This window comes from Hippoglossus hippoglossus, chromosome 21, assembly GCF_009819705.1.
Source record: "Hippoglossus hippoglossus isolate fHipHip1 chromosome 21, fHipHip1.pri, whole genome shotgun sequence".
In the NCBI taxonomy this organism is placed as follows: Eukaryota; Metazoa; Chordata; class Actinopteri; order Pleuronectiformes; family Pleuronectidae; genus Hippoglossus; species Hippoglossus hippoglossus.
In genome coordinates this window covers 1,849,092-1,861,147 of record NC_047171.1, presented here as the reverse complement: position 1 = coordinate 1,861,147, position 12,056 = coordinate 1,849,092, and the positions used below count along the sequence as shown (strand labels likewise).

Here is a 12,056-nt window from a genome sequence, read left to right as displayed (position 1 = left end):
ACTCCACCCTGCTACAGGGAGGAAGAGGCCACCGGGAGGGAGAGAGAGAGGGGGGGGGGAGAGAGAGAGAGAGAGGGGGGGGGGGGGGGGGGAGAGAGAGAGAGAGAGAGAGAGAGAGAGAGATTAAAACCACAACCTTCACTCAAGGGATAATCAGTGTTGGACCTGATCCTGGGAGGTTCTGCTGATCTGGTTCAAAACAGTGGTTCTGGATGGAGGTTTCCAAACTCTGTGAGAAGAGTGCGTGATAGCTGTCAATCACACTGTGGTATCCACCCCCCCCCCCCCCCCATGCATACAGAGCTTTGTGGTGAACATCATCTGTGTTGAAGAAGACTTGAGACTAGAGATTGAGACATAACGTGTTTACCGATGTTATAAATCCAGTGAGAAGTAGAGTCAATGCTAAGAGACTTCTATAGAAATAACCAGTGGAGTCGCCCCCTGCTGGTCATCGGAGAGAAGACGGGTTTCAGGCACTTAAGAATTGGCTTCACATGCCAGACCCGGAGTCTGCGTTCATTTTCATATACAGACGATGGTCACGGCGTAACCTCAACACAGCTTCGGAGGCGTCTGACGGTTTAAATCATCATCGTGTGTTTCGACAGCAGCGATTTGTTGCTGCACCTTTTCAACTGAGGTGAGACACAAAGACAGAGGAAGACAGGACGAGGGCTGTGGCTGTTACTACTTGTTCTAGTCCACCACTCCTGGGGTCTCAGCCCACGGCGAGCGGTCACACACACACACACACACACACACACACACACACACACACACACCCTCGACTTGCAGCAGAAATCAATTTAGCAAAAACAATAAAGAAATAATTTATAAGGGCAGACTCTGCCAAATTAGCTGTGGGACGCACTTAACTGCTAAAGCCGTATGAATGAGAGCTGTGGAGCGAGCACCAGGACCGTGTCAGTCATGAAGAAATGTGATGCTGCTGACATGAACACACACAACACACACACACACACACACACACACACACACACACACACAGCACCTGCAGATTTAATAGACACAGTTGGAGATCTCCCAGATGTCCCAGCATGCAGAAATGTCTCACGCTACTGTACAGCACATAGTGTCCAGTCCAAACACACACACACACACACACACACACACAGACACACACATCCATGTTTCATGTGGTCGGTTGTTACAGTTTCAGAAAGCCTCTTATTGTCCAAACACAAAGGAGCGCTCAGATTTCTGACGATCAGTGTGAGATTGTGTGTATGTGCGGCAGATGGGACACATGTGTGGTCTGTGGTGGCAGGCCGGCTGGAGCCTGAGGTCGGGGGGGGGGGCTTCATCTGAGACAGAGGGGGTGGGGGGGTGGTCCTGAAGAAAGTAACACACACACACACACCTCATTTCCCATTAATAAATCACCAGCGTTTCGCCACAGTTCATCTCCCTGGGTCTCTCGAAGTGGGTGGGTGGGGTGGGTGGGGGGGTTACAACATGGGCGTTGTGAGGTTAAACTTTATTTTTAGTCTTTCGGTGCGAGAGGAGCAGAGGAATGTGTTAATGGTGCCACCACAGCTTCCTCCCCGACTTCCCATCAGCCTTTTAATACCCAGCTCCCAACTGAACGCTTTCAGAAAAGAGTAAAATGACTTGGCGGTGGGGGGGGGGCGGAGCCGCAAAACAACCTCTACGATCCGTGTCGAGTTGCAAAATGGGAAGTTTCAGCTTTTGCCTGGTTCTGATTTATGACATATGGAATAAACTATATGTGGTATATAATAGGTTTGCATTGAGGGGGCGGGGGGGGCTGGTGGTTGAGAGAGGCCGTCTCCATCGGCTCAAACCCGCCAGGCTGCAATGTGCGTGAGCGGCGTCTCACTCTGACCTTTGACCTCTGCTCAGAGCCGTCAATCAGGAGTCAGGCACATTCTGCTGCTGTTGATCTGGACTCTGGCTCAGTGGATTTAAAGGAATAACTCAAATAAAGAGTTTAGCACATTGCAAAAGATGAAAACATCAGTTTGACCTTCAGCCAGTTAGCTTAGCTTAGCATAGAGACTGGAAACAGGGGTAAACTGGTCGAGTTTGAAAGATAACTAATCAAAAAATAACCTTCATCTCGTCTTTCACGCTTCTCTCTGGACGTCCAGCAACAACAGGACGTTTAGGGGAAATGGTTGAGTGAAGATTTGATCACAAAGTTACAGAAGTTCTTTGGTTAAATCGTTAAAACACACAACCTGCAGGACAGAGAACCAGGAACCTGGTGGAGGTTCTGGAACGAGTCAGGAAAGAACTCTTTTCATTCTGGTGCAAATCCAGGAATCTCTTTTCCCTTTATATAACATTACGAGATGTGGTGTTTTTCCACATTTTTGTGAATAACAGAGAAATATGAATGTGTAGAGGTGATGATCCAGATGTGTCTAATCTCAACACATGTATTTTCAATATGCGGCTAAAGAGGCCGATGCTTCCCATTCTAGTTTTGGTCTGAGATGTTGATGCTGGTGCAACATCTAGTCACAGTTAATATTTATAGATAATATTCATTTTATTCATGTAGCTCAATCTGATCGTTTCAGTGAGACTGTCTATAAACATGTTAACATCCTCAAATAAAAACCATCAGCAACCAAATAGTTGAGGAAACCTGTTTCTCACATGTATATTTCTGCTGTATCTGCAGCTTGTGATCAGGAGGTGATAAGGTTTTATCTTTACGGCTCCGGGGCAGTAAAGCGTCGCAGAGAGACCGACGGGGGGGGGGTTCATTACGGACAGTTAATGAAAGAGGCCAACACATCAGTGGGTTTCCTGCATCGATCTCCTGCCTCCCTCCGCCTCCGTCCTCAAAAACTAATGGGGCATTTCCTCCTGTGCCACACCACCCAGCAACTGTGTTTACTCTGCGCTCCACTGGGGCACAGACACACAAACACATGTGCACACACAACGAGATCAAACGCCGCCGGACACGAAATGAATATAATAAGTAAACAGTAATGACAGGTGTGGTCTGCGAGGGAGGAGAACCAGTTCCACTCTTCACTCAGTCAGTGGATGTGCGACCGTGTGTGTGTGTGTGTGTGTGTGTGTGGGAGGTGGAACGCTCTGACCTGTGTGGAACCTGTGTATAAGTACAACAGACACACACTTTGTGGCTTTTATCAGTTGAGAAAACGACTTTTTATCTGGAGCAAAGATCAAAACAGAAATCGTGATCAACTGGTGATAAGTATTTAGATTTTACTTCAGTTAATGTACTAATATTGGAGTGTAAATATACTTTATTCCCACCTAAAGTAGAGTGTTAATTTAATATAATGTAAAGTATAATCAGGAGGATGTGCTTTAAGTACCCACGGCTGTAAATTACACCAATGTAAATGTTACTGGTGATATTATAAACCGATTTTTGATTATGACATTAATGTGTGAACAGCATTTTACCATTATAGTTGATTGAAGTAGAGCTTATTTTTATATGTAAATAATATAAATATTTGATAAATGTTTAGTGATTGATTGTTTGGTCTGTAAAAAATATGAAAATAGTCAGAAATGCCACCTTTGCAACCAATTGTCCAAACCTCAGAATTGTTCATTAAAACTAAACATCAATTAATAAAAGTTATTGGAAGGAAAAGCAGGAAATCTTTTCATTTATGAAGAGAAGGAATAAATAAAAATAACTTTGAGGGGATCACTTTGAAAGCAGCTGCTAATTAATCTGTCAATCAATCAATTGAATAATTATCGTAGAAATTGTTTTAATAAACCTTTGAAATGTTTAGTTCAGATCTGAATAAAGTTCTCAAGTAGTTCAGGAGAAGTAAAGTACAAATACTTGTGTTATTAAGTGTTTAAAGGAAATTATAGATAAATATAAGATGAGATTATGTGTGTGATGAATCTGAAACACATGTTAATTCCAGGTGTTCCCTCAGGTCACATCACATCTGGACGTGTGAGGTCCATGTAGAGATTATCTGGTTTCTACCTGTGTCTCCTGCGGCAGGTGGAGGACGGTGTGCAGCCTCTCGGAGTGATGGTGTCTGGACTCCTCCTCGTACGCCAGGTCTCTGTCGGCCTGCGGCAGCGCCAGGAACCTCCGGATGGTGCACAGGTTCTCCCACAGCGTGCGGTTCTCCGGGCTGGGGTTCTCCTTCCACCGCAGCAGCTCGCACAGCCAACCCTGGAAGAGAGACGGAACGAAGGTGGGTTTAAAAAACAGGCCGATGGTAAAGGAACAATCACCCCCGTCGAGGAGGTTGTGTTTTCTGTCTGTGTTTGGTTGTTAGTTAGAAGATTACACAAAAACTACTGGACAGAAGTCCATGATATTTTGTGTAGGGTGGAGTCTGACCCCAGGAAGAACCCATTAAAATGTTAAATACATATATTTTTTTATATTAAATGGGCTCTACTGAGTCTCATTCTATTTTGTTTTTATTTTGCTTTCTTGCTGAGAGTTGTTTTAAAAGTTTGATCCCCTCACATGCTCGACTGGCTCCGTCCAAAGGATAGAAGATCCACATAATCCATGAAGGTCTTAGCAGGATTCTGTCTTATCTCTACAGATGTGAGAGCATCAATCATCTCCGCTAACAACAAAGATCGTCTCTCTCTCAAAATGAGGAACTACTGGATTATCGCTATCTCTTTTAGGAAGAACAGATACTTTAACCCCCCAGCAATGACACTGGGTGAAGCAGGAGAAGAAGAAGAAGAAGAACGTGAAGCATGGCAGAATAAAGAAAGTTTTAAGTACGAGCAGACGCAGCAGAACTAGTAGTATCGAGTATCGAGAGCAGAATTGAAATTAGCAAGTTGGATCTGCGTGAGGTGACTGTGGCAGAGGAAGATGGGGGTTGGGGCTGATTGGGGGGAGAGATGGAGAAGATTTGATTATATCTGCTAGACTGGTTCGGTTTGTGACACCAGCTGTTGTGTTCAACCAGCCACCTCGGGCAGCATGCACCGCTAATAGCCTGATCATCGCTCCCTCTCCGTCGCTCTCCGTCCTTGTGGCCAGCTGCAGCAGATGGGTGCAGTGAGCCGTGACCCGAGCCACCCCCGGACCCACCGACCTGGGAGACCACGCAGCCCGCACGCACATACTGTATACAGGATGCACATATTTAACACACACCTGGCACACTCGGCCACATGCTACTGTCCTGACACACTCGACCGTGAGACCAAGTTTCAATGAATTCAATTCGTGAAAAGAAGGGATTTAGTTTCGCTCCCGACGCCTCCTGAGATTTGTTCTTGTTCAAAACAGATTTAATCTGTGAAGAGTTGTTTCTTGTTTGGTTTTTCCACATTTTCTTTTTAATTCTGCCCTTGATTTCTGCCCGAGGAGGAAAACAAGGTTTAGAGAGAGAGAGAGAGAGAGAGAGAGAGAGAGAGAGAGAGAGAGAGAGAGAGAGGCGGAGTCTCAAGCTGCTAAAACCCAAACCAAGAGGAAATAGTAAAAAATATGAATGTGTTTATTTATTTAGGTGCTTTCAAGTATAAGTGTGCATCCTCAGCTCTGATGCTTCAGAAGCAGCAGAGCTGAAGGCTCCAGAGATGCGGCCTCTCCATCCTCTGATAGGTGGAGGTGAAACCTGCAGCACATCATAAGGACCAGTTTGAAATGTCAGCTGATCAACGAGAGAGTGAAACGTGTTGTTTGTTAATTCTGTTGTTTTTATCAAATCTTTATGAAATGAATAGTCCTGTCATCCTGTTGTGCGATGGAGTTTTTTATTTATTATTTTAATTTAATATGGTTATCGCTCCTGCACCAGAGAAGCAGCTCTATGCACGGGGGTGTTTATCTTTTTGTCTGTTGTTGGTTTGGCCTGTGGTGAAGCTGCTTGCAGCTTTATTTCTGAAACTGTAAAAGTGACCTGCAGCAAATAAGGACCCTGCAGCTGTTCCACATCTGCTTCACAAAGAGTTGTTCACGTGTTTATTCAAAGTTCGGTGGAAGCAGAACCTCGAACTGAAGAATCATTTCTCGTCATGACGATGAGTCAGAGATGCAGCTGCTGGTCACAAGTTTATTCAAAGTTTATTAATATTGAAACGGTTCTTGAGATATGAGAGACACAGACAGTGATTTCTGGAATTATTAGATAGATTCAGTGTTGATCTGAGGATCAGGTCAAAATACTCGTCTTGTTCTGGGGATGAAAGTTCAAGCTGCAGTCTGCTTTGATCCAAATGGGAGTGAACGCTGAAGTCATGACACTTTCTTGTTCTCACAGTGACTCCCTCACCTGACTCTTGTTGGCGGCCACCTTGGCGAACAGGGCCTGGGAAACCTTCGCTCTCTTCATCTCCTGCTGGATTTCATCGTAGACGCCCGACGTGATGTTGACCAGCGACTCCAGCTTCAGCGGGAGCTCGGCGGCCGGACAGGACGGTTTGGGCTGGAAGAGACGAGCACGGTGTGACTCAATGCACCGTGAGCAACAACTGTCAACAATCACAAAGGCACTTAGGGATTCTGCTGCGATTCCAAAGGATTTGTTTTAGTAAAACTACTCAGAGGTGAACACTCCAGAGCAAATCCTGTGTGTACATGTGAGTAAAGGTTATCGGCTGCTGATCGGGCCCCGAGAACAGACATGCCGTGTTCGCCGTACGAGCTTGAGCTGCACATCTGCAGTGCACGTCTCCACATGACTTTTGTTTACAGATCAAAGTCATTAAGTCCGTCTCTTTTGTCGTCCTCTGTTGTTTCTGTTTGAGCGAACATGTATTGGCTCTCAGACGACTTGTATACACAGTGTTTGAAGTCGTCCACAAGACATGTACAGACCAGCTAGCTTACATTCCCTCAGTGTAAACGATGCTGAGATAATTTTACAGAGACATAATAAGAATCGCGAGCACATTCGCCCCAGAGCCATGAATGGGCATTTGCCCTGACATCAGAGAGAGCTTCTTATCACTGACATTGCTAAATCGTTTTGTGCACATGGAAAGAAATTTCCAAATACTGTGTAATGTCCTTTGTGTTTACAACATGCTCCTATGATAGCTTTGAAGCTGTTGTCCCATTACAAACGGCTAAAAAAAACCCTTTAAGACAAAGTGCATCGCGTGCTGCTGTCGGCTTGTGAGGTGAAGATTGGAGATAACTCACCGAGTTCGAGATCTTAGTCTTGTTCTTCCAGATGGAGGCCCAGGTATCAGGGGTTATCTGGTCGTCCAGGCTTCTCTCCCACACTTTCTATGCACACACAGGACACGTGGCATGTTACCATCACATGCTCCAATCCCCATGGTTACTTGTATTTTGAAAACACTGTGGGAGGCGACGCTGTGGGAGGTGACGCTGCAGGCGCCGCGGACCACGAGGTTCTCTAACCTGTGAGAGGCGTGGAGGTCCGGGGTTGGAGGAGTTGGAGGCAGGGAGGCCGACCGTGGGGTTCATGGTTCGCTCTCTCTCCTCCTGGTAGATCCGGTCTCGCTCGGTCTCGTGCAGGTTGAGGAAGTTCTGCATCGCTTTCAGATTGACCAGCAGCGACTGGGAGGCCGTGCGAGGGTCCTCCTCCTTCCTCAGGATCTCTGACAGCAAACCCTGAGCGACACAAACACACACAGTTACACCCTGAACGTCTGCTCCTGTCAGTCAAACATCCCAATGCATGTTTTCACCTTTTCTTCTTGAAGAATCGTGAAAATTAATGAGATAAAATCACAAGTTACATCAAATGATTATATTAATATGGAGTGTTGGGGCCACGTGAAGGAAAGAAATCTGAGAGTAAAGTGATTTAAGGCTTCATGTCACGTTAGAGGGGAAATATCAAGATCAGCCGGTCACCTGTGGTAAAACGAGGAATGTCTTAACTTAAACTTTAATATAAGTTTCACAAATAATCGATCTCCACATTTTCATAAATATCAGGACTTTGAAAAAGATTGTGTGAGAAACTGAGTCTATACAATCATGACTTATTTTCTCATTACATTACAACTCCTCTGAATTCTTTCCTTCACTACAGCCCTGTTCTCCGTCATATTAACGTCCATTGCTCCATCATTTCACTTCATTTCACACAATTTGATCTGTTATTAAAATGACCTCTTTTATAAACATTAAAATCATCATTAAAAGCAAGAAGCAGGACATTTTCACATTTAAAGAACTGGAACGAGTAACTTCTTGGGGGTGTTTTTTGCAGGAAAAGGGATCAGATGAAAATCTGAATAGTTTCCAAATGTCAATCAACTAATCAATCAATCCAATAATTGTTTTCTTTTTACTAAATACATCAGATGTTATCAGCTCTACAACCTACTAGTTACTTTACAGCTTTGATATCCTGTAAAGTAACTAGTAACTAAAGCAATCACATAATTGAAGTCAAAAGTCAGCAGAGGTATAAAATAGCATTACAAGAAGATACTCAAGTAAAGTTCCAGTACTTCACAATTGTACCTTAGTACAGTACTTGTATGAGAAACCCTTGTATTGTTCAGTAAGAGTTTGTTATAAACTGAAAATGAGTTCTGATAAAGAATGTAAATGTGTGGGCTGAACGCTGGCACACACACACATGTATACATCCACTACACACACACACACACACTCACTCACACACACACACACACACACACACCTGGCCTCTGTAGTACGTCTTTGAGCCAACTGCCATTACATTGATCTAATGGGGCGTATGGTAAAAAGTTTAGCACAGCATGAATGCATCAGGTAATTGTGCGGCTGTGAGGGCGGCGATGGAGACTCAATGACCCAGCACGCCACCCTGCCATGTTCCCACTAATCCCACTGGAAATACCACGAGGTGGGTGACCACTAAATTAGCCAAACCCCGTGTGAGAGAGATTACAGCCTATCAGCGACACCGATGGTTACTCGTGTCTATCGAGTGAGAACGAACGAACCCTCACCTGACGTGTTGCAGTGAACGGGAACTACGATCAATCAGTGAGTGGATAGTTTGATTCCTGCCTGGTGTGATCTATTCATGTTCAGATTTCCTATCATCGGCTCATTCCGTATTCCATCTATTTATCTATTCTGTCTCTAGTTTTCTATCCTTGACGCCGCTCTTCTCCCTCTGTCACTCTTTCCCTGCGCTCTCCTAACCGTCTTGACCACAGTCTGTCTCTGTTTTCCTACCTGTGTGCGGTTGAAAGCCACACGGGCGAACACGGCCTGGGAGACACTAGCTCTCTTCAGCTCGTCTCTGACCTGCTGGTAGATTTCAGAGGAGACTTCGGCGGCCGAGGGGTTGCTCCCTGGATGGTCGCCGCCGACCTTGGACGAGCCCCGAGGGATGGGCGGGTGGTTGAGGAACTGCTGGTTGAGGGCCTGCGGGTGCTGGTGGGCCAGCAGGCGGCTAACGGCTAGCTGCTGGTTGATGAGGTGGGCCATGGCGAGCTGTTGACGTACCAGCTGCGGGGACAGTTGAGGCGACAGCAGCCCACCTGGCCCCAGCAGGGGCTGCAGGGCGCCGGGCGGGGGCGGCGGGGGCGGAGGAGGCACCTGGCCCGTGCGCAGAGGAGGGCTGTGATGATGGGGGCCATGGGGCGAGTGCTGCTGCTGGGGAGGTGGAGGCTGCTGCAGAGACTGCGAGCTCAGGTCTCCGGACACGGCTTTGAGGAGTGGGCTGCCCGCTCCCAGGTGACTGAGCTGGGCCAGGCCGGCCAGGTGAGGAGGTGGCCTCTGACCCAGCACGCAGAAGTCGGCCATGTTGTCTCGCTCTACTGCAGAGGAGAAGAAAGAAGTGTTACGTTAAAGTAGGGATGGTACTGGAACTGATCAAGTCTTTAGTTTTTTTATGTAAAAGTAAATAAAACTGGCGAGTAAATGCCCAGAAGTAAAATATTATAGTGGAGTAAAAGTGTGAAGTTGCAGAAAAAAAGTAAAAAGTGTGATTCGATTTCTTACTTTTGATGTCAGCAGCGTCTCGTCCAGACCACATCTTCTCCAGATAATCGACTGCTCAACGAAACAGACAGAACAACAGATCAGAACGAGACATGTCGCCGGTTTACAGACACGATCAAAACAGTTGAAACATTAATGAATTCACTTGAAATGCTCAGACTTTATGTCTGTATCCTGAGCTTCAGGGCTCAGACTGACATGTGAAGAGCTGAACTAATGCTGGAGTGTAACCTCCGTCCGTCAGACTCCATCTTCCCCTCATCTTCCCTCACTTCCTCTCCAGCCTCAGCCCTTTCATGTGAAGAGGAGAGCGCAGCTTCCTGGGAGGTGACGGTGGAGCTGATGTGGTCGACGAAGCGGTCGTGACACATTACACACGACTTGTTTAAGAAATGTCGTGTTGCTGAATATTTTATTTGAAATGGAATCCTCATAAAACTTGCTACTACGCCGGATTGTGGCGTTACAGCTTTTATACAAAAACCACGTTCACTTCGACTCGTCATCACAGTTTTTATGTCTGAAGCTGGATTTATACTTGACACGAGAGATTAATGGGAGCTAATTAGAGACAGCATAGGTTTTCACCATTAAATGCACCACAGCCGCCGAAGCGTTTTGCTCGTATGTGATCAAGACGTCCATTTAACTTTGTTTACATGGACTTCATGAAGTCGTAAATTCAATAATCTGAAGCCTTAGGCCTTAAAAAGTCGTAAAATATTATGTACTGGGTCTTAAATACGTCCTGGTTGGTCACTCACACTGTCTCCGTGTGTTGTGGTTCTCTCTCAGTCATACAGATATTAACACATTGAGAGACAACGTGGTGTTTCCAGGGTTGTTCCTGACCTGCCTCTGATATTTATATATATTATATTTACCAGGACTTGAGGGAGAACACACTCAGTAGTTCAGTTTGTAGTTCAGTTTTTCAGACGGGGCTCAGCTCCTATGGCGTTGCCCTCGATGAATTATGAGACAACAGTCCCGTGGGCACAGACATGTGAAAGCGCCCACATCCCTCCTCCATAACAGCAGGAGCCACAGATTCAAAGAGACATCTCTGTGGTTGTTTTGCATCTTTTTGTAGTTGTTGCTTCTTTTGTCTCTGCGGTCGTTTGTGTCTCTTTGTTTTCACTTTGACTCATTTCCCAAACAGAAATGGTAACTTCAAACAGGGACTCTAACCCGGGGGGCCCCCTGCCCCTCTGGGCCCCCGCGTCTGTTAATCCATCCACGGTCACAGTGGAAACGGATTCTACAGGCTTTTGGTTTCCAGTTGGACCAATCAGGTTTGAGCTTTGGTTGCCCGCAGGTAAACAGCCCGTGTGGAAAGAAGCCGTTGCCCCCGACGCTAATGCATCGTCAGTAACACACCTGAGTGTCTACCTGACATGTCAGTGGTTACGTTGCATTGTGGGTAATTCAGACACCGAGTTATCACAAGGAAGAAGAATGTGTGGAGGTGTAAAAGATGATATCTCCTCTTTATCATATCTCACATTCCATCATGAGTCAGACATGATATAAAACGTTCCCTCCTCAGATTTTAATGTTAAGTTTGATATTGTGTTGTAGCTCAGTGATCGTTAGTTCGACTCTAACACCAATCAGGAGACGGTTAAGACCACAGCACCGCTCACCTTTGATTTTCTTATACTTCTTGTACCAGCGTCCAAACTCCTGACACTTGGCCGTGGAGACGTTGGCATAGTAAGAACTATTCACTATGGAGGAGATCATACTCTGAGGCAGAGAGAGAGAGAGAGGGGAAAGATAATTAACAACCAACATAATATGAAATGCTTACACTCACGCAACAACCACATGACACACACACACACACACACACACACACACACACACACACACACACACACACACACACACACACACACACATAATAGAAATAGACAAACATTAATCATGATTGGAAGCCACCCATGGAAACTCGAGCCAGTACAGTGCAGAAAGGGAATCTCCAGCCACACACACATATGCTTGCAATTGATGCTGCGATCAACACCCCCACCAGAGCTCCATTTAAACTCAGTGTGCACGTACACACACACACACACACACACACACACACACACACACACACACACACACACACACACACACAAATGATTATGAGGAGAGG

At 45.8% G+C, this 12,056-nt stretch overlaps 1 protein-coding gene across 3 annotated transcripts in view; it reads right to left on the bottom strand.

The window, feature by feature from the left end:
- Nucleotides 1–12,056, bottom strand: part of satb2 (SATB homeobox 2) — a 40,875-nt gene that overhangs the window by 7,033 nt on the left and 21,786 nt on the right. For 2 of the 3 annotated variants that reach the window (XM_034574545.1, XM_034574543.1), the window contains exons 6-12: nt 11,557–11,659; nt 9,911–9,961; nt 9,140–9,726; nt 7,358–7,570; nt 7,133–7,219; nt 6,261–6,413; nt 3,989–4,183 (exon numbers count right to left, since the gene is read on the bottom strand). In XM_034574545.1, coding sequence (XP_034430436.1) covers nt 3,989–4,183; nt 6,261–6,413; nt 7,133–7,219; nt 7,358–7,570; nt 9,140–9,726; nt 9,911–9,961; nt 11,557–11,659 — 1,389 coding nt within the window. The remainder of the gene's footprint in view (nt 1–3,988; nt 4,184–6,260; nt 6,414–7,132; nt 7,220–7,357; nt 7,571–9,139; nt 9,727–9,910; nt 9,962–11,556; nt 11,660–12,056) is intronic. The other variant, XM_034574544.1, reaches the window with a different exon arrangement.